The sequence below is a fragment of the Thamnophis sirtalis genome, unplaced genomic scaffold, assembly GCF_051295495.1.
Source record: "Thamnophis sirtalis isolate CommonGarterSnake01/CBP01778 unplaced genomic scaffold, rThaSir2_p1.2 scaffold_12, whole genome shotgun sequence".
NCBI classification, from domain to species: Eukaryota; Metazoa; Chordata; class Lepidosauria; order Squamata; family Natricidae; genus Thamnophis; species Thamnophis sirtalis.
Window position 1 is genome coordinate 39,076,239 of NW_028261392.1, and position 22,860 is coordinate 39,099,098.

At 41.5% G+C, this 22,860-nt stretch overlaps 1 protein-coding gene across 1 annotated transcript in view; it reads right to left on the bottom strand.

Moving 5' to 3' along the window:
* Positions 1–12,481: 12,481 nt before the first annotated feature.
* Positions 12,482–22,860, bottom strand: part of CRLF2 (cytokine receptor like factor 2) — a 47,559-nt gene continuing 37,180 nt past the window's right edge. The window contains exon 12 of the mRNA XM_087726770.1: positions 12,482–12,802. Within this exon, the coding sequence (XP_087582896.1) occupies positions 12,482–12,802 (321 nt within the window). The remainder of the gene's footprint in view (positions 12,803–22,860) is intronic.

The following is a 22,860-nucleotide window of genomic DNA, read 5'->3' on the forward strand; positions in this document are numbered from 1 at the left end:
GCCTGCAGGTCATGGCCTTCTAAGATCAGAATTCTTTTATTCTTTAACTCAATCCAATCCTTCATCATTGTCATTGTTACTGCAGTTGCGTATATACTAGGCTCCCTGTGTGCTTCCATCCATCACTACGAAGATCTGCTGACTCTGCCTGCCTGCTGGTAAGTGAGCCGGGTTTTTTCTTTTATTTTTTTAATGTATTTTAAAATAATATTTTATTTATTGTGCATATGATTTTTTAAAATAGTGGTATTCTGTGTTGATTCTTTTTTTAAATTGTCTTAGACTATTTAAAAAAAGATTCTATCCAAAATAAATTGAAACAAGCCATTTTTAAAATTTCTATGCACAATACTTTGAAATGGACTCAGGAGTCATGATTGACACTGAGTGAATTTGCACTTTAATAATCAGGAAGATACAATGGCATTGAAAAAAGTGACTGATGACCATTTTTCACACTTAGCGACCGTTGTGGCATCCTCATGGTTTAAAATGATTTTACTTCAATTTATTCTGTGTGGAATAGTTTGAAATGGTGACAGTATAAATTATTGCTGGTATAATACTTAACAATGGTTTTTAAGGATTTCTTTTATTTATAGAATACCTTTTTATTATTTTGGGGGGATTTTTATTTTTAAATTGTTTATAAAATGTATTTACTACAAGAAATGTTCCTTTTTGCAAATGTGATCTTTGCAAATCTTTGTGATGCAATATGTTCAGACCAGGTTTATGTGTCTCAAAGTGGCTGCTATTCTATGGGCAGGCCAGGTTGGTGCAAGGCAGCTTTGCCAGATTTGGTGTGTTTCACCCTCATTGAATTTTATATAGTATAAAATCATATAATTTTAATTTTTTTTAGATTATTAACATGAGTAAGAAAAGAGGATGCAAATTCAACGATGATCTAAGAAATGAATTTCCTTTTCTTAAAAAAACAAAAAGCGATCACATAGTAAGATGTGAGAAATGCAATGGCGAATTTTCTATTGCGCACAGTGGGAGGCATGATATTACAAAGCACTTGGAGACGCAGAAACATAAGAGATATGTAGATGCTGTTGCATCTTCCTCCAGAATGCAAGACTATTTTCATAAACCAACATATGCAGACGAAGACAAGAAATTAGCATTGGCAGAAGGACTTATGTCTTTTCATGCTATTAATCACAATCATTCCTTCCGATCTATGGACTGTACATCACAAGTGGTCAAAAAGTTATTCAACAAAAAATTTACCTGTGCTAGAACAAAATCCGAGGCAATTGTGCGTAATGTGCTTTCCCCATATGCATTTTCAGAATTAAGCAAAAATCTAGAGAAAATTAATTTTGTATCCATATACTCTGATGCATCAAATCATAAGGATATCAAATTATTTCCAACCCTTATTAGATTTTTTGATTCGGAAACTGGAATAAAAATTAGAATGTTAGATTTTGTTTCTTTGCCTGGCGAAACTTCGGAAATAATTTTCAGTTCCATTGTTAATATTTTGGAACAAAACAATTTAAAACACAAAATAATTGCATATTGTGGAGACAATACGAATGCAAATTTTGGAGGAAAAGTGAGAAGGGGTACAAATAATATTTTTTATAAATTAAACCAAAACCTTAATCAAAACATTATTGGTGTTGGTTGTGCAGCGCACATAATACATAATGCCATTCAAACAGCTGCTGACTTGTTGCCCATAGATGTGGAAAATATTATTGTTAAAATATATTGTTATTTTCATATATACACTGTGCGCGTTGAAAGTCTTAAAGAATTTTGTGAAGATGCGGAAGTCGAATATCACAAAATGCTTGGATATAGTAAAACGCGCTGGTTAGCTCTTTTGCCAGCTGTCGAAAGAATTTTGAAACTATACGATCCTTTGAAGTCCTACTTTCTATCACAGGATAAATGTCCTAGAATTTTAAAAGAGCTTTTTGAAAAAGAATCTTCAAAAATTTGGCTAGAGTTTGTACACAATCAAGCAGCTCTTTTTCAAAATAGTATAAAACTTATTGAAGGTGACAAAATTTCGGCAATCGAAGTAGCAAATGAACTTAATAATTTAAAATTTCAGTGTCAACAGCGGTTAGATGCAATTTTTATTCCCATAACTATCCGTAATACTATAAGGCAGCTAGAAGAAGAAGGTGCAATAAATCGTGCAGATACCATGAATCATTTTAAAAACTTCTATAGTAACTGCGTAGATTATTTAGAAGAGTGGACGGTACATTTTAACAATATCGAACATTTTAATTGGGTTGAATTAAAAAAACAACTTGATTGGCATGATGTGCAAAAATCATTCGAGCATATTCATCAAAATTTCCCAAATAGTGATATTTCCGAAACTAATCTTTTTACTGAGGTATCACATTTAAAACTATATATGAATAAGGAAAAGGTTGAATCTTGGGCATCAGCAAAAATGACAATAGAGAATAAATGGATAGAAATATTTAATCATTTTCAAAGAAACCATATTTCATATAATAATGTATTAAAAATTGTGGAATACGCGCTGTCCTTACCAGGAACTAATGCTGCGACTGAACGTGTTTTTTCTACGGTAAATCAAGTGTGGACATCAGAAAAATCACAATTAAGTGTTGAGACTTTGAAAGCCATTTTATGTGTCAAATATAATTTAACGAATTCGTGTGAAAAATTTCATGACCTTTTAAACAATGACAGCAATCTACTAAAAAAAATTCACTCAAGTGAGAAATATGCCAAAGAGTAAAATTATTCTGTACATAATTTTTGTCAATATATTTAATAAATATAAATGTAAATAAACGTATTATATTTGTACTGTACATAATTTTTGTCAATATATTTAATAAATATAAATGTAAATAAACGTATTATATTTGTAAATTGTAGTTATGTTGAAATAAAAAAAATATTACAATACTATTTTTGTGATGTATGAAAATTTTTGTTGCTCCGTATAAAATTTTTAATCAAGCCCCCCCACCCGGCAGAAGCCCCGGGACCGAGTGGAAGTTCTCTGCGCGAGGTGAAATGGCCGGCAGCCGCCTCTCCCATGAAGATGAAAGAATGGAAGGAGGAAGGAAGAGAAAAAAGGAGGAAGGGAGTGAGTGAGGAAAGAAAAGGATGGAAGGAGGGAGGAAGGAAGGAAGAGAGGGAAAGAGCAGAAGACAGATAAGGTGAAGGTAGATAAGCAAGAGGAATGAAGGAAGAAGTGAGGAGTCTCGAGGAGGGGGAAAACATTTAGTGACCAAAGTTACAATGGCATTGAAAAAAGTGACTGATGACCATTTTTCACACTTAGCGACTGTTGCGACCATTTTTCACACTTAGCGACCGTTGCAGCATCCTCATGGTCACGTGATCAAAATTTTGTTTGGCAACAGATTCGTATTTATGCTGGTTTCAGTGTCCTGGGGTGACCTTTTGACAAAAAAAATTTTTTTTAAAAAAGCCCCCCCCCCCCCCCCGGTCAAGGGTGTCCCTCTTTTCCAATCTGAAAATCTGGTCACCTTAGACTAGAGTGTTGAAATGGGTTATTGAACAGCTTGATACAATGGTCAGATATGGGAAAATCCATTCTATACCACATAATGAACATATCTGCATTTGTGGAGCAGCAGAGGTAGAAGACTTGGCTCACATAGCAATAGCACTTAAACTTATATACCACTTCACAGTGCTTTACAGCCCTCTCTAAGCGGTTTACAGAGTCAGCATATAGCCCCCTTTCCTTCAGTGTTTTTTTTTTTAATACTATAGACATTGGATTAAAGTGTCATGTTTTTGAACAACTATATCTGGCTCCACATTTTAGCAACCTCTGAAGGATGGAAGGCTGAGCCAACCTTGAGCCTGGTGAGATTCAATCTGCCAAACTGCTTGCAGCCGATGATCAGCAGAAGTAGCCTGCAGTACTGCACTCTAACCACTGTGCCACCACAGCTCTTATTCCTATTTGATTGATGCTTCTTTAAGAGAGTGAGAGTCACGTTCTTTGGTTCATATATTAATCAAATGACCCATTCGGAACCCCATATTAAAACAATATACATTATATGCAGCCAGTATTTGAAAACAACAATGAATATGGTACAATACTTGAATAAAGTGGTTTGGCTGAGATTCACCTATGTGGGATTGATAGAGGCAGATTATAGGGGTGATACTGAAATATAATTTTATCTTATTTTACTTATCTATATATTATTGTATTTATTCCAATTTCATTTTAAATTCTTTTTATGAGATTTTATTAATACTATGTGTTTGGAATCCTGTATTTTGATATGGCCTATGGGCTAATCAATAAACTAAACTAACCATGTTCAAAATGTTCAGCCATAAGTAAAATTTTAATATATTTTTAAATTTGTTTTTAAATAACATTTTATTATATTTTATGTTGTATCTTGAACGTGTAGTTCACCAAATTTATTGTGCAGTTTTCATTAGATCTGTTGATCTATCTACGTGAAATTTATTGTTAAAGTTATGCATGCACTCCAGATTTTGCTAAACTATAACTCCCTGTAACCATCACTATTTCCAATATATGCAAGGCATGCTTTGGGTTCACTGACATCTGAAATGAAATAGCTTGCCTCTTCTTGTTATAGAGAATGTTTCACATATTATCATTTTAAAGATATTAGCATGCCCTATGCATTTTATTCCATATGGTATCACTGTAACTTTTTTGACAAAAGAGTGCTTTGCTTAAACTCTAGTTTTCTTTTCATATTAGATGGTTATTTTGTCCCCTTGTTTCATTCATAGCAGCCAGAGAGTACTCCTCAGCATAATCATTAATCACATCTTAACTTCGTACAAGCATCTTGAGTAATCTACTGTAGATAATTCTTCAATTAATATTAAATTCCTTTCTTTTAAAAACAATCAGGCTCAAGAACTTCAGCTATCTTGTGAAAATCTAACAAACAGTTTTATCTATTTTAACAATGCATTAATCTGAAACTTGTTTACATGCCTCCTTTAATATCTGATTTTATCATTGTTCGAATTCTTGTACAACAAACCTTTCCTTCCATGTTTTTTTCTAAAATACTATAGACATTGGATTAAAGTGTCATGTTTTCCAACAACTAGCATGTAAGCAGGCTTCCTTGTTTAATCTTGCTTTGATTTTCTTTTCTTTTTCAGCCTTGACAGCTAAATGATTAATTTGAAATTTTTAACATGATTATTAACTACACTTCTATATCTTAACAAATCCCTCCCCCATCCCGACAATATTCCTTCTGGACTATCGACTCAGTTATTCTTTATAGAAAGCTTATAGATTTGGAATTATAGGAAATATAGCATCCTTAGAACTAGAAAACCTAAAACAGCACTGTGGCACATAAAGATCAAAAGGATAAATGAGGGGGGAAATGAGTAGGGGCATAATAGGGAATTGTGGGGGAAAGAGTGGCTTTTTCCTCCTTTTATTTTCCTTTCACTACTAATGATACAATATATCTACACACACACAAACACACAAACATACACACACACAAACATACTGTCAATAATGTACGTATATTTTAATGGAGTGTAATCTTATAAGGTGTGTGTGTGTGTGTGTGTGTGTGTGTGTAAGAGATTATCTTTCCTTACACACACTGCATTCCAATATATTTTCCCTACAAAAGATTTAAAAGATTTACTTAATTTTAATGTGTAAATCATGTGAAGTGCTCAGAACTATTGATAAACTGTTTATTTGCTCTGCCAGGAGCCCAGCTGACAATTTACCCCAAATCAAGATAATGAGATATGAATTAGGTCCTGGGGGCAAACATTGCATTAGAAGGACATTTAGAAATCAGTGTCTCTCATTAAAGGTACCTCTACAAAAGAGCTTGAATCAGAGCTGGTTTTAGACCTGCACAATTTCCTCAGGAATCTGTGGGCTGCATCCAGATTATGGTAATTGAATTTTGCCACCAATAAAATTAATGGGGCTTATGTCATCACTAGTTTATGTAATCCTCTTAAGGTGAATGCAAATCAGTGCATTTCAACAGAAAAATGTTCAGATTGCAAAATACAAGTTTAGGGCTGGAGTGATTCTTTCTGAATGAGTTTACATCTGTGATCCATTTAGTTGACCATATTTACGTCAGAGGGAAAAAATCTCCCATTATCTTGGGTTGAAGAAGAGTTACCGGTATCTTACAAAAGATCGGAGTTGCAAATGGTTGCAGACATTGCTACAAAACATGGGCACCCTTCCCATTCTGGTTGCATCCTCTATATCGAGTTGCGCTTCTTATTCATGAAGCCTTTTTATTTCTGTACCCAAAATTTCTATCCTTTCCTCATGTACCTTTTGTATCTATCCTGTCTGTTCCCCCACTTTTCTTTTGCTGTTTCTACTGGAAAGCGGGAAAGGAAGTCTATGTGGCTATGTCTACTTGTCTCTAAGATGGGTTGGTCAATGGAGTGTAATCAATTAATTCCGTAAATGGAGTATTTTAAACTACAAACTTTTTTTTAAAAAGTTACTACCGTAAACCCTTTTTCTTTTCTCCTTTTCTTTCTTTCTTCCTTTCGTCTGTCCTGACCTTTTCTCTTTGATGTGGGGGTTATAGACACATGCATAAAAATGGACACATTCATTTTGGCAGAATTGATTTCAGCTTCAGCTAGCAATACTATTTGGCAAGATGTGGGATTTGGTAGAACATTTTTATTTATTTTCCTACCTAAGCTTCCATTAGTATGGAGTGCATTAAGTGCATAAGCATGGCTGTCTGATGGATTCTGGGAGTGAAAGTTCATACATCTTAAAGTTGCCAAGGCTGAGATCATGTTAAGTTAAGGCTCTTTATATGGATAAATATTGGGGATATACTATTTGCTGCTATTCATTACTTAAGTTTAATATTAATCCAATACTAATACTACTAATACTTGGAAGCTCTGTATGTGTTTTGTGTAGCTGTGGTCTTATCTATTACATGTGTTTTATATGGATGCTATATGTTGTCTGAACTTTTCCCCCCACTCTTATTATTTTTATTGATTCTCTAATGAAAAATCACAAGTGATTTTCAATCAGTCAAATGTTGCCTTTGGATCAGAAATTCCAGTAATATTTTTTTTTTAAAAAAAAACCTAACACTGTTTAGAAAAGATTGAAAACCCATGGTTTGATGTATGTTTTGTTAATATACCCCATTAACATATTGTGGGTTTCATTTTCCCTTCAAATATCCAATAAAACAGAGAGGAGGGGGTCACGCTATTTTCCAAAGCACCTGAAGGCTAGAGAAGGAATAATGGATGGAAACTGATCAAGGAGAAATTCAACCTAGAAATAAGGAGAACTTTCCTGGCAGTGAGAACAATCAACCAATTGAACAGAAGTTGCCTTCGGAAGTTGTGGGAGCTTCACCACTGGAGGCTTTCAAGAATAGATTGGACTGCCATTTGTCAGAAATGTTGTAGGGTCTCCTACTTGGGTGGGGGGGTGGACTAGATGACCTATAGGATCTCTTCCAACTCTGTTAATCGAAATATAAAAGTTTTAAGAAGCGTCCAATACTACTGGAGACATGTCCAACTCTTGACGTTAATTCGTAAATTCTGCAGGAGATGCCTTGAATAATTTATATTTCCTATGATAAGGAAATCAACTGGAAACTACAAGTAACTATTCATGTTTAGGGGCAATACTGTTGCTGAAGGAGCAAGCTGTAGAGGCAAATGTTTTCTGAAAGGGTAGCCCAGAAGTCTCAGAAGGTGACACAAAAAGTATTGTGAGTCAAAGATGAAGGAGGGTGTTTATTGAAAAACTACCTTTGAAACCTGAAACAGTAAAGTCTACTGTGTATATGTTGCCTATTTAATATGTGTCAAAAGCTGACGAGATCATCAACTCTTATTTTCTTTTTCTTTTATTTTCCTTCTATGAATAATAAAATGTCCACAGTTGGACTTCAATTTAAAGGGAGACATGAGAAAGAGTTTTGCTGCCACCTTCTGTCCATTAGCTAACAGTGCAGTCTGATTCTTGGGTTGGAGGAGAAAAATTATGGACGATCTTTTACAATACCACTTCAACGCTGTTTCCTGTTTACAGAATTGCAGGTATATGGAGTAAAAATGAATCCGATTGAAGGATTTCAGGCTTCTGAAAATCATTTCAGAGCAATACCTTGAAATGACGGATTTCAAAAAATATCTTTTCAGTAGCCATAAAAAGGGATCATAAGTCAATGGCATTTCACATGATCCCCATACAGTTCCAGACGTACAATTCTTTAAATCTACCATATTGCAAAAAATAACTCTTAATGACCTATTCAAGTGAGGCTTTTAGAGTAGAATAGAGTAGAGTAGAGTAGGGTAGAGTAGAATAGAATTCTTTATTGGCCAAGTGTGATTGGATACAAAAGGAATTTGTCTTTGTATTTGTATTGTATTTGTATTTGTATGTATTTTATTATTTGTATGCTGCCCTTCTCTGGGAGGACTCAGGGCGGCGAACAATTCAAGGGGGGGGGAAAGGGGGAACATAAAAGACAAAATACAAATAATAAAAGTAGACAACAGTCGCACAGCCATACATGTCGAGAGGGGAGGGAACTCATCACCCCCAGGCCTGCTGGCAAAGCCAGGTTTTGACGGCTTTTCGGAAGGCCTGGAGAGAGGTGAGGGTCCGAATCCCTGAGGGGAGTTCATTCCAGAGGGCCGGAGCTGCCACAGAGAAGGCCCTCCCCCGGGTAATAGCCAGGTGGCATTGGCTGGTAGATGGCACCCGGAGGAGGCCAACCCTGTGAGATCTAATGGGTCTGTGGGAGGTAATTGGTACATATGCTCTCAGTGTACATAAAAGAAAAGATACATTCATCAAGAATCATAAGGTATAACACTGTTGTGGCCCGGCAGGAGCCATTGGAGCTGCCACCAGACTCCGACAGCGAGGGACCCTATGAGTCGGCCCTGGAGAATGTGGAGGACCCTGGACAGGGTTCCAACTCTGAGCAGGGCGCAGAGAGACTGGTTGGCCACCAGGTGGCGCCTGAGCCTTGGATCAGTGGGGAGGGGACAAGAGAGAGTGATCCAGAAACCAACAGTGAGTTGTTCCGGGATGCACGCCGTCGAAGGGCTACTCGGCGTCAAGAACAACTACGTAATTACAGGAGGTAATTATGCTCAGCTGATGGTCATTAAGCTCCTCTCCAGACTATAAAAGAGACTGCTTGTGCCACGCCCTTCTTGCAGAAGTCAATGCTTGGACTAAAGAGAAACGAACTTGGCAGGCTGGATTGCTGCCAGAGTTTGTTTGCATTGCTGCCAAGGTTTGTTGGACTTGCTGCCAAAGTCCTTATCTGTTTGTTTATTTGCCTTTCAGCCACCAAGATTCTGATCTTGTTATTAAAGGACATTCCATTTTACGCTTGTCTTGGCTTTCATATGGTATGGAGGAGCGGGTCAGAACAGATTGACTTCTGCCCAAGACAAACCTCCATTCAGCTACAATGGAGCAACTCCGTGCTGAGAATACCCAGTTGGCTCAACAGCTTGGTTTGCTGACTGGTAAAGTCTCTCAGCTTCTGGGACCTGCTAACAGCCCCCCCCCCCCAAGCCACGGAGGAAGTGCCCAGTGGCTACACCAGACAGGTTTGATGGCAAACAAGCTATGTTTGCAGCATTCCTGGGACAATGCCAGCTGTTTATCAGCTTGAGAGTGGAGGACTTTCCCACCGACTGGACGAAGGTGGGATTTATCATCAGCTTGCTCTCAGGCACAGATGTCCGTTGGGCTATGCCGTTGCTATCTCAGCCTAGCCCTCTGCTGGATGATTTCCAGGGGTTTTGTAATCATCTTCGGCTGATGTTTGAGGATCCCATTAAGGAAGAAACAGCCACCAGACTACTCAGGGCACTGCAGCAGGGCAATGGCTCCTTGCAGGATTATGTCAGCGAATTCCGGCTGCTTAGTCAGGACTCGGCTTGGAATGAGCCAGCCTTCATGGACACTTTTCAGGATGGGCTGTCCAATGACTTGCAGGATGAGCTGGTGAGGGTGACAGGCCACCGACGTTTGATGCGTTAGTTCACTTGTGCCTCCGGATAGATGCCCGGCTGCAGAGGCGGAGGCCTCGCCGTGCATCCCAGGAGACCACTAGTGTGCCAATTCCTCAGGAGACTGCAGTTGCCCGGGGGAAGTCCATGGAGTTGGGTGCCGCCACACCCTGAGTGGCATGCACGGTGATGGACAGACGGTGTGCAGGGCGATTTTGTTTTTCTTGTGGGGATCTTGGACACTTAGCCACAGCTTGCCCTAAGAAGAGTAGGGGGGCTGCAAGGTCTGAGACCAACCCCTCAGCTCCTGAACCACGTGTCAGAACTCAGGCGGGGGCCGATCCAAAGGAAACTGTAGGTCAGGCACAGTCCAAAACAGAGGTGGACGGGGCACCATGGCACATGGTTTTAGCAGCACACATCCTCTTGTCGGGTAGTCCGCAGGGAATTCTGGCCCCTGCCTTGGTCGATTCCGGGGCTACCATGAACTTTATGGATGCGCCATTTGCTACAGCATACTACATCCCTCTGTGTCCAGTGGACCCACCGATGCTGGTCAAGACTACTGATGGCTGGTTGCTTCTGTCTGGGCCTATCAAGGCTGCCACACAACCTTTGCGTTTGATCCTTGGAGAGCACGAGGAGGCCATCCCATTTTACATGGCTTCGGGCCTGCATTTCCACATAGTCTTGGGCTTGGCTTGGCTGCAGACGCACGACCCTCAGATCTACTGGTCACAAAATCTGGTCATGTTCCCGTCCCTGCAATGTGTTGACCACATCTGGCAGGTCTGTGTGGCCCAGGTACCCAGTTCGCCCAAGGTGGACGTGCTGCCGGGTTTAGTGGACTTTGCGGATGTTTTCAGCGAGCAGGAGCGGATCAACTGCCACTGCATCGGCCTTATGACTGTTCCATCGACCTGGTACCTGATGCGAAGCTCCCTATGGGTCATCTGTACTCCATGTCTGAGCCGGAGTTGGCCGCATTGTGGGACTTTCTTGACAAGAACCTTGCCCGGGGGGTTATCCAGCCTTCATCCTTCCCTTGTCTGCCCCGGTTTTGTTCGTGAAAAAGAAGACCGGGGATCTGAGACTTTGTCACGATTACTGGCGCCTGAATGCCATCATGGTACGTAACTGGTACCCGCTGCCCCTGATTCTGGAGTTGTTGGAGCAGCTCTGGGAGGCAATGGTATTCACGAAGTTGGACTTGCGTGGAGCCTACAACCTGATTCGAGTCAGGGCGGGGGACGGCCTTTGGCACCCAATACAGACATTTTGAGTACACGGTCATGCCGTTTGGGTTGACCAATGCACCAGCAATCTTCCAACATTTTATGAATGATATCTTCCGGGACCTGTTGGATCAATTTGTCGTCATTTACCTGGACGACATCTTGATCTACTCGACGTCCCGGAAGGATCATCAATGTCATTTGCATCTGGTCTTGCAGCGACTCCAAGAACATCATTTGTTCGCAAATCTGGAGAAGTGTCAGTTTTGGCAGACTACCATCGAGTTCCTGGGGCACCGTATCTCCCCTGAAGGAATTGTGATGGAGCCGGGCAAGGTGGAGGCGTTGCGTAGTTGGCAACCTCCTCAAGATATGAAGGATGTGCAGAGACTTCTCGGGTTTGCCAACTACTACTGGACCTCCATCCCCAGCTTTGCTTTCTTGACCGTGCCCCTCACTCGGCTCCTGCAAAAGAAAGTGTCGTTTCGCTGGGGTACCACGGAGCAACGAGCGTTCGTGGCCCTGAAGCAGGCTTTTACGAAGGAGCCGATCTTGAAGCACCCTGATCCCCATCGTCCATTTGTCGTGGAGACGGACGTGTATGACATCGCAGTGGGTGCGATGTTACTGCAGGCTCACGCCCCTGGTGGTACTCTTTTCCCTTGCGCTTACTACTCTCGGAAACTCAATCCTTCTTAGCGCAATTACACCATATGGGAGAAGGAGTTGTTGGCTATCAAGGTGGCATTCGAGGCCTGGAGGCCTCATCTGGAGGGGGCCAGGAATCAGGTCGAGGTCCGGACGGACCATCGGAATTTGGAGTTTTTCACCACGGTCTGTAAGCTGAACCAACGCCAGATCTGATGGTCTCTGTTCTTTGCCCAGTTCAATTTTAAGGTGACGTACATCCCTAGTGCGTTAAATCAAAGGGCGGGTGCCCTGTCTAGGAAACCGGAGTACTCTGACCCTGCGGACTCGCTTCCACCCTGGACTGTTCTACCCATCAAATCCTTTGCTGCAGTTCATGAACCCGTGGACGTACGGTCTCTGATACAGAATGCGCAGCGGGGCGACGAGTAGGTGGAGCAACGAAAGGCGGAAGTAGGGCCGGCTTCCCCATGGACCTTTGATGAGGACCTTTTGAGGTATTGGGACCGGTTCTATGTGCCCGCAGGGCCCCTCTGTGGACTGGTTCTCTCCCAGTGTCATGACACTCCAGAAGCAGGACATTTTGGCCTTTTCAAGACATTGCACCTGGTCTCCCGTACGTTCTGGTGGCCCCGCTTATGAGACGACGTGCAGAAGTACGTTACGACATGCATCCAGTGTCGACAGGCCAAGTCAGCGACGGGAGCTCCTCCAGGTTTATTGCAGCCCTTGCCGACCCCGGACAGACCCTGGGGAGCCGTGTCCATGGATTTCTTGACTGAGCTGCCTCTGTCATCAGGGTTTACCACGGTCCTCGTTGTGGTGGACATGCTCACCAAGATGGCACATTTCATCCCCTGCCGGAGATTGCCGACAGCCTGCGCCACAGCCCGCATATTCATTCAGCATGTGTTCTACTTGCACTGCCTACCAGATCGGGTCATCTCGGACAGTTGGATGCAATTCACGGCTCAATTTTGGAAAGGGCTGATGGAGGCTCTAGATGTCCAGGTGTGTTTTTCCTTGGCGCACCATCCTGAAACTGATGGGCATACGGAGAAGGTGATTGGATCCTAGAACAGTACCTGCGCTGCTTCGTGAATCAGCAACAGAACAACTGGGTGGAGTACCTGGCCATGGCAGAGTTTGCGTTTAACAACTCCCAGCATACCTCCACATGGATGACGCCCTTCATGGCTAATGCCGGATACCACCCTCATTTTTTCCCTCTCACCCTGGTGGACTCCCCGGTCCCTGCAACACAGGACTTCCTCTCTCAGCTCCAAGCGGTCACCAAGTGGTGCGCCACTATCGGAATCAGGCGAAGGAGGACTACGAAAGGGTGGCAGATACATCTTGGTGTGTGGTGCCAGAGTTGGCTGTGGGAGAGCGCGTGTGGCTGTCCACACGGCATCTTCTGTCCCACCGGCCGGCTAAGAAATTGGACCACCGGTATCTTGGACCATTCCTCATGGAAACCGTCATCAACCCAATGGCCCATTGCCTGACCCTCCCATGCTCGATGCGAGTGCACCCGGTGTTCCATCGCTCGCTCCTGATCCCTGAACTATCGGCTTGTCCTCTCCGCCGACCCTCTTCCCCTCAGCCATCATCACATGCGGTGGACACGTGGCCACTGCACGAAGTGGCCCGGATCCTTGACTCAAGATGGCTCCAGGGATGGTTCCAGTATTTGGTAGACTGGATGGACGAGGGGTTGGACGGGGGAACCTGGACTGATGCGATGGCCGTGCATGCCCCTGCCCTGGTGCGAGCCTATCATGCAGAAAATCCCTCGAGGTCACATCCCGAGTGTCAGACCTGGGGGAAGGGCCCTGCAGTGAGGGATAGTGTTGTGGCCTGGCAGGAGCCGTTGGAGCAGCCACCAGACTCTGACAGTGAGAGGCCCTATGAGTCGGCCCTGGAGGATGTGGAGAACCCTGGACAGGGTTCCGACTCCGAGCAGGGTGCAGAGAAACTGGTTGGCCACCAGGTGATGCCTGAGCCTTGGATCAGTGAGGAGGAGACAAGAGAGAGTGATCTAGAAACCAATAGTGAGTTGTTCCGGGATGCATGCCATCAAAGGGCTACTCGGCGTCAAGAACAACTAAGTAATTACAGGAGGTAATTATGCTCAGCTGATGGTCATTAAGCTCCTCTCCAGACTATAAAAGAGACTGCTTGTGCCACGCGTGACCTGTCCACTAAAGCGCGCCCGATTAAAGCGCGTACCTGACATCATCAGCAGCGCGACAAATACGACCGTGGAGAAAAAAGGTCGCTTTAAAAAGCGCTTTTAAAGCAAGCCGATTCACATAAAGGTAAGAGTTAGGGTTAGGGTTAGGGTTAGGGTTAGGTTAAGGGTTAGCGTTAGGTTTAGTGTTAGGTTAAGGGTTAGGTATAGGGTTAGGTTTAGGGTTAGGTTAAGGGTTAGGCTTAGGTTTAGGTTTAGGTTTAGGTTTGGGGGGGTTAGGTTTAGATTTACGCATTAATTTTAAGTTTACCGCTCACAGCGTGCTGTTTTCGTCGCGCTGTGATGACGTCACGTACGCCCTTTCGTCGAGCGCGCTTTAGTCTACCGCAGTTTTGTGGTGGAACCTGGGCCATGCCCTTCTTGCAGAAGTCAGTGCTTAGACTAAAGAGAAATGAACTTGGCAGGCTGGATTGCTGCCAGAGTTTGTTTGCATTGCTCCCAAGGTTTCATTTCATTTTCATTTCATTTTAATTTATTTGTATGCCGCCCTTTTCCCTGAAGGGACTCAGGGCGGCTCACAACTCAAAAGGGAAAGGAATACAAACAGAATAACAAAACATAAAAACCATACATAGTTAAAAGCACAACAATCATACCATTCGAAGTGGGGCAGCGAGTCTTTAGCCCCAGGCCTGTCGGAACAGCCAGGTTTTAAGGGCTATGCGGAAGGCCTGGAGGGTGGTGAGGGTACGAATCTCCACGGGGAGTTCGTTCCAGAGGGTCGGAGCAGCCACAGAGAAGGCTCTCCTCCGGGTAGTCTCCAGTCGACACTGGCCGGCTGATGGAATTCGGAGGAGGCCTAGTCTGTGGGATCTAATTGGTCTAGCGGAGGTAATTGGCAGTAGGCGGTCTCTCAAGTACCCAGGTCCAATACCATGAAGGGCTTTGTAGGTGACGACTAGCACCTTGAAGTGTACTCGGAGATCAACAGGCAGCCAGTGCAGCTCGCGGAGGATAGGTGTTACGTGGGTGAACCGAGGCGCACCCACGATCGCTCGCGCGGCTGCATTCTGGACAAGCTGAAGTCACCGAATACTCTTCAAGGGCAGCCCCATGTAGAGCACGTTGCAGTAATCCAGTCTAGAGGTCACAAGGGCACGAGAGAGCCTCCCGGTTCAGGTAGGGACGCAACTGGTGCACCAGGCGAACCTGGGCAAATGCCCCCCTGGTCACAGCTGACAAATGATGTTCAAAAGTCAGCTGTGGGTCCAGGAGGACTCCCAAGTTGCGGACCCTGTCTGAGGGGCGTACTGTTTGACCCCCGTGTTCCCCGACAGGCCCTTCGAATCAGCCATCCTCTCACACGAACACAACCACTCATCCATGCATTCCCCACATAGGTTAGTTAAAACACAAAAAATACAACAATAATGAGGTTTAAAAAGTGGGTACAGTCATCAATCAAACATACCAGTCACACCGCATTCCTAAAAAAAAATTTGCACACTGTGCAAGCGAGAACAAACTTGGTGTTCGATTTGAGGTAGCTGAGCACCAAGAGTGGTATACAGGTGGTATACAGGTGGAAGCAAATGGTATACCTCGTTCTTGGAAAGGTATAATAAAAGGTCCAGAGTCTAAAGAGTCTAAAGTCCGGAGTGGCCGTGGTGAATCGTGAAAGAGGGGGGGGGTACATTAGAAACATTATATCCCCTCTTATAGTTTTGCCATCTTCTATCGCTCCCTCCGTTGGACAGATGTACCAGGGAGCAAACCAAGGAGTAGACTGTAGATGCTACCGACAAGTCCGGGGGCCTCCACACTCGTTGTAAGTGCCCCCACCCATCCAGAGTCCAGTATGCCTCAGTGAGATGACTTGCGCGGGCGCTATCCAAGATAATACCCCAAGGGCAATGGCGGGTGGTAATGATGATAATGATGGTAATGATGGTAATAGTCAACAGTTTGTCGGACTTGCTGCCAAAGTCCTTATCTGTTTGTTTATTTGGCTTTCAGCCACCGAAATTCTGGTCTTGTTATTAAAGGACATTCCATTTTACGCTTGTCTTGCCTTTCGTATGGGACGGAGGAGGTGGTCAGAACAAACACTTAATGATAGTCACTGAGGAACAAATAAGCAATAAAATCATACTAGGAAACAATCAATATATATCGTAAGGATACAAGCACATAGTTACAGTATACAGTCATAGGTGGGAGGAGATGGGTGATAGGAATGATGAGATTAATAAGAGTATAATCTTAGTAAATGGTTTGACAGTGTTGAGCAGTGGTGGGATTCAGCCAGTTTACACCACTTTGGGAAAACCGGTTGTTTACTTTCTGAGCAGTTTGGTGAACTGGTTGTTGGAAGAAATCATTAGGACAGAGAACCGGTTGTTGTTCTTCAGTTGGTGCAGAAAGAACATTCTTTGTTGTGCATTTTTGATGATGCTTTTGATGTTAGTTACGCTTGTCTCGGCTTTCATATGGGATGGAGGAGGGGGTCAGAACAAACACTTAATGATAGTCACTGAGGAAGAAATAAGCAATGAAATCATACTAGGAAACAATCAATATATATTGTAAAGATACAAGCACAAAGTTACAGTATACAGTCATAGGTGGGAAGAGATGGGTGATAGGAATGAGATTAATAATAGTGTAAACTTAGTAAATAGTTTGACTGTGTTGAGCAGTGGTAGGATTCAGCCAGTTTGCACCACTTTGGGAAAACCGGCTGTTTACTTTCTGAGCAGTTTGGTGAACTGGTTGTTGGAAGAAATCCTTAGGGCAGAGAACTGGTTGTTAAATTATTTGAATCTCACCACTGGTGTTGAGGGACTTATTTGTTTAGCAGAGTGATGCCATTTGGGAAAAACTGTTCTTGTATCTAGTTGTTGTGGTGTGCAGTGCTCTATACCATCGTTTTGAGGATAGGAGTTGAAACAGTTTATGTCCAGGATGTGAAGGGTATGTATTTATTTTCCCAGCCTTCTTTTTGACTCATGCAGTATACAGGTCCTCAATGGAAGGCAGGTTGGTAGTAATTGTTTTTTCTGCAGTTCTAATTATCCTCTGAAGTCTGTGTCTGTCTTGTTGGGTTGCAGAGCCAAACCAGACAGTTATAGAGGTGCAGATGACAGACTCAATAATTCCTCTGTAGAACTGTATCAGCAGCTCCTTGGACATTCTGAGCTTCCTGAGTTGGTACAGAAAGAACATTCTTTGCTGTGCGTTTTTGATGATGTTTTTGATGTTAGTTGTCCATTTTAGGTCTTTTATGCTTTCAACCCAAGACTGTATTTTTGTCATAGCCATGATGAAAATGTGAATAAAGAACTTGTCACTCTGGGTACAGCGTAGTGTACAGCACACAACTTTTTTATACTTCCAAATACTCTACATGAAAAGACTTTTTTTTTTCAGATGCATAAGCCGTTACACTATGAAGCAAGGATAAACCCAGCAATCTCACCATTAGCATCATCATCCCATGTTTTTTGCTCTATGGACAATAATACAGTAAGGAAGTTTTAATGAAATGCCAGTGATATCTTCAGATTCAGGAAACAGATTCAAGGCACAATAAGTATTGTTTCACAAAGGAAGGAATCTGCTACCAGGATTAATATATTGCATATCTGCAAATAATTGAGAAGATTAATTTTTTTAAAAAAAGACCTGGAAAAAATGACAGAATCTGTAAGACTTATACAAAAACAAGACCATTTATTAGGTAGCATATACAAACATTGAAATACAATTTGGAGAGAGAACAAATAAAAATTGCTTGAAAAAATGAATGCAAAATTTCAAGAAGTAATCATAGTGGATTAATGGGAAAAGAGTTGTATAAAATGAACTTGCATTTATTATTCAAAATAAATTTATTATACTATTAAAAAGAATAAAATATATTGTTAAATTTTCTACAGGTTGTTTTAAATTTTTTATTTTTAATGTAATCTTTATTTTTAAAAGAACACTCTTGCAGAAAAAATATTTAAAAAAGAAAAGTACAGACTAATAATAGAAATTTAGAAGAAGAGACAGGCAAAGGAAAAAGATCTTTATTTTATACTTATCCATAGTCACTGGTTTATCGATGAATTCACAATTGTATTATGAACAGTACAAAATATTGTAAACCACAAGTAGTTCTCAACTTATGACCACAATTTCTGTTCTAAGCGAGACTGTTGAATGTGAATTTTGCCTTGTTTTATGACCTTGCCATGGCTGTTAAATGAATCGCTGCAGTTGTAAAGTTAGTAACAGTTGTTAAGTGAATATGGCCTTTCCTTATCAGAAAGTCACAAAAAAGTGGTTACATGACCCCAGGAGATTGCAACTGTCATAAATATGAGAGATGTGATTTTTGAGCATCTGAACTTTGATCATGTGGATACTACAATGGTTGCAAGTATGAAAAAGGTCAGTTTTCTGTATGTGTTTTGTATGTATGTATTTTGTGTAGGTCAGTTTTTCAGTGCCATTGTCATTTCGAATGGTCACTAAATGAACTGTTGTAAATCGAGGACTACCTATATCACAGAATGTCTGCAATAACAGATATTGCTGCACATTTTTTTTCCTACCTATTCCTTTGTAAAAACTCTCTGCTTAGTGGCTTGATCAAAAACGATATTTTCTCCACTAGCAGTTGTTTTCTCATAGTGCAAGACTCCCATTTTCCCTCCTCTGCTCGGCACAATGATAGACAGTTCAACCAAGGCAGTGGAAAACTGATTTCTGACATACCTTGACAGCAGGGGTGAAATCAACTTACCTTCGCTACCGGATTGCTTCGGTTGCATGTGCCACTTCCACGCAGAATGTCAAAAACAGGACGGGATGACATCTGGATGGGTGGGTGGAGTTCCTGCCACCAGTACCCAAACCGGATATAACCAGCTGAATTTCACCACTGCCTGACAGCTTCCTACAAGCAATGTCAATGGGAAAGTCAGTAGGAATTTAGAAGTCATTGATATTCCACTGGAGGTTTTTTTGCCCAGGGTTTTGTCTGTTTCTCTGTTTAGGTAAGAAACTATCTCTGAAAGTATGACCCAGTGGGGCATGGGCTGTCTACAATGGTGGGTTGCAGGTGATACTCCCCGGTACGGCCGTACAGAAGCCTGCCTGGAGCACTGGGTACTGTTCTGGTACGGTGCTCTGGAAGGCCCACCCGCCTGCCCGCGCTCCTTACCTGTCTTTAAAGTGTTCAGTGCTTACGCGCACGTGCACATCACATACAGCACTTGTGCAATGCTCTGCCGAGCAGCTGGAGAGTCACAGAGGCTCACGGAGGCATTGCTGGATGGTAAGACGCATGTGCACGCTGTGCACGTTCTTGTGGAGGACGCTGGGTCCCGTTTCAACTGTACCGGTTGCAACAGGATCCGGAACCCACCACTGGCTGTCTGATATAAGTGTAAAAGTAGAAATATGTCCCTTACATTGTTATTTTGCAAGCTTGTAAGGAAGAGTCAAATTCAGCTATTTCTTAAACATTACAAAATGATTTTCTACTAGTACAAGTACAAATATGAAAAGTTGACAATGCTTTCAGGGTTTGTTTTTCAAAAAGAAAATTGCTGCTTTTTCTGTCTACATGAATAAGAATATTTTTTTTAAATGGAACTAATTTTTAGCAAAAAAAAAGCGGGGGGGAAGTACAAACTGGATTAAAGCATTAACTAACAAATATTTAAATGTAGGGAAGTTTACATTCTAACACATGTTAAAAGCCTCACTGTTTCCCCCAATGTTTTAGAGTCTTCACTTGACAGATGTTTGAAAAGGCGTGCCAGAACCTAACTTCTTAACTTGCAGACTTGCAGACTTTCTATTTTTTTCTCCTTGCAGACTGTTAAACCTGAAATGCTTTCATTTCCCCCTTTCTTTTGACGGCTTCAGATTCATGTGATAATATTCTACAGCTTAGCATTCTGAAGAAAAGTGTGGTGTGATTCAAAGTTTTTTTTCAAAGGCGATTCAAGGAAATCTATGCAAAAACACTTTCTGTCTTCAGATGGGGCTGCCTGGTAAACGTCATAAAGACATATTTTGTTTTTGTTGCAGGAGTAACTAAGGAAAGTAGTTCTCTTTAGACAGAGCTGTTTATTGCTATCAATAGTTCAATTCTAGGAATCACTTCATAAGCCCAAGAATTCAAGTGTACCACTTCCACCATCACTGAGGAAGAATCTGCTGTTCTGCTAATTTGATGTTTGCTCTTTGTAAACTGTTGCCATGATAAGACATTAAAAAAAAATACCCAGAGACAAATTACATAATTGTTCCAAAGGTGGGTTTTTTTTCCCAAAAGGCAACTAGACTTCAGTTCTTCAGAACTGAGAAGCAAAATGTTTTCAAAAGACAAAATGAAGGAAGTTCAGTTGTCTTTTAGAAAAAGCACCTTTGCGACAACCATGACCTGGATGATTGAGAATCTCCATAGACTAATTCTATGGTTATTTACAAAAATGATTCCACTTAAGGCTTTATTATATGTCTGCCACCCATTTACATCAAACTCAAGTCACTTTTAAGGGGGAGGGTGGTCAAACTGAGCATAAGCATGCAGAGCTGATTTGTTTGTGACATTTTCCTCTAATAGGAGAACAGTCAGGCAGGTCTGGAGAAATACCTGGGAACGGCTGCTCCCACTTCATCCTAGATGCATCAACATTTACTTCCCTCTTTTACTTAACAGTACAGCTGACCACAGCTCGTCCACAAAAATCTTGACAACTTCACAGCAAAAAGTACAGGTAGCCCTCAACTTAGATTTTTGTTGCTAAGCAAAGCAATTGTTAAGTGAGTTTTGCCCCATTTTATACCTTTCTTGCCACAGTGTCACTTGTTAAGTGAATCATTGCAACTGTTAAGCTTGTAACATGGTTGTTAAGTGGATCTGGCTTCCCCAGTGACTTTACTTGTCAGAAGGTTGCCAGAGATGATCACAGAACTCCAGGACACTGTAACCATCATAAATACATGTCGTTGCCAATTGTTCACATTTTGATCAGGTGACTATGGTGATGCTGTAAAAGTCGTAAGTGTGAAAAATGGTCATAAATCACATTTTTTTCAGTGCTGTTGTAACTTTGAATGGTCACTAAATGAACTGTTGTAAGTTGAGAAGTACTTGTACAAGTTCAGAGAAAAGCTTTATCCTTGCTAATGCAAAATTTATATTGCATTTTATGTAATTCTGATCTTTATCAAGCCTTACAGTCTTGAATCTCTTTTAACAAAATCTAGAATAAAATGGAAAGGTTAGCTAGATTATGAGCTCTTAAAAATAGGGTCTTTGAGCTTTACAGGAAACTGTTTACTAAGTTTGAGTGACAGCTATAGTACAAATGTCCAGCTGTGTTTGTTTCATGAAAGCTGTGCAATTTTGATAATAAATTTCACTGGTCCGTTCCAAAGTCTTTTTGTTTCTTATTTTCTCAGGTTAAAAATCTGTGATTTTTAAAAAGAAGTTTTCATAGAAAACTGTGAAGATTTTAATGTATATTCACATGCAAACAAACATACATATTTTGAGAAGCATTTTTCCTGATAGTATAGTATAGTATAGTATAGCCTTTATTGTCATTGTACAAAATAAATACAACAAAATTGGTTTTAGCCTCGCTGGTGCAATCCATGACAACAAATACAAACAACATAAATAGTATAATGAATAATCCCAATGCCAGTAATTAGGGGGAAGAAAAAAGAAAAAGAAAGAAACAGAAAAAACTAGCCATACATTTCCATGTATGTGTGTGGAGTGATTGTGGTTGTGTTTAAGAGTCTGACAGACCAAGGATAGAAACTATTTTAAATCTAATTGTTCATCTGGCTATGTTTTGATGTCTTCTGCCAATGGTAGAAGTGCGAAGAGACACTGACCAGAATGTTAATCATTTCTGAGTATCTTCCTCACTCTGCTAAAGCAGTGAGCCCTGGCAAGGTCATCCAGTGATGTTAGAGGGCAACCAATGGTTACTTGTGCTGAATTGATCACTCTCTGTAGTGCCTTCCTTATGCAGCAGTTAAACTAGTGTACTGTAATGCAGTATGTGAGGACACTTTCTATGGTGGACTGATAGAAAGAGGTCATCCATTGTTCCACCTGATTTTTTCACAGGACTCTAAGGAAATGAAGGGGCATGTTGTTTTTCCAGGTGAGATCTTCACTAATAAGCACTCCTAAGAATTTAAAAGAAGAAATCCTCTCCACACAGCCCCCCTCGATATACACTGGCTCAGGTTCTTCTCTGTGCTTCTGGAAATCTAGCATCATCTCCTTTGTCTTACTAGTATTTAGATGTAAGCTGTTTTTTGAGCACCATGTGGATATCTTCTGGACTTCTTCCCTGTATACTGATTCATTCCCTATGAGACCCAGCACTGTGGTGTCATCTGTAATATTTATTATGATGTTGGATGGATCAGAGGATATGCAGTCATATGTATACAGCAAGTGCAGGTAGGGGCTGAGCACACAGTCCTGAGGGGAGTCTGTGCTGAGCTTCAGCGTGGAAGATGTAAAGGACTTTACTGTTTGTGGATGATCCATTAGGAAGTCTTTGATCCATTCACAAATGAGTGGAAGGAAATTCAGATCAGTCAGCTTTTCAATGAGAATGCCTGGTAAGATGGTGTTAAAAGCTGAGCTATAGTCTATAAAAGCATTCTGACATAATTCCCAGATTTCTCAAGGTGGCTCAGTGCAATATG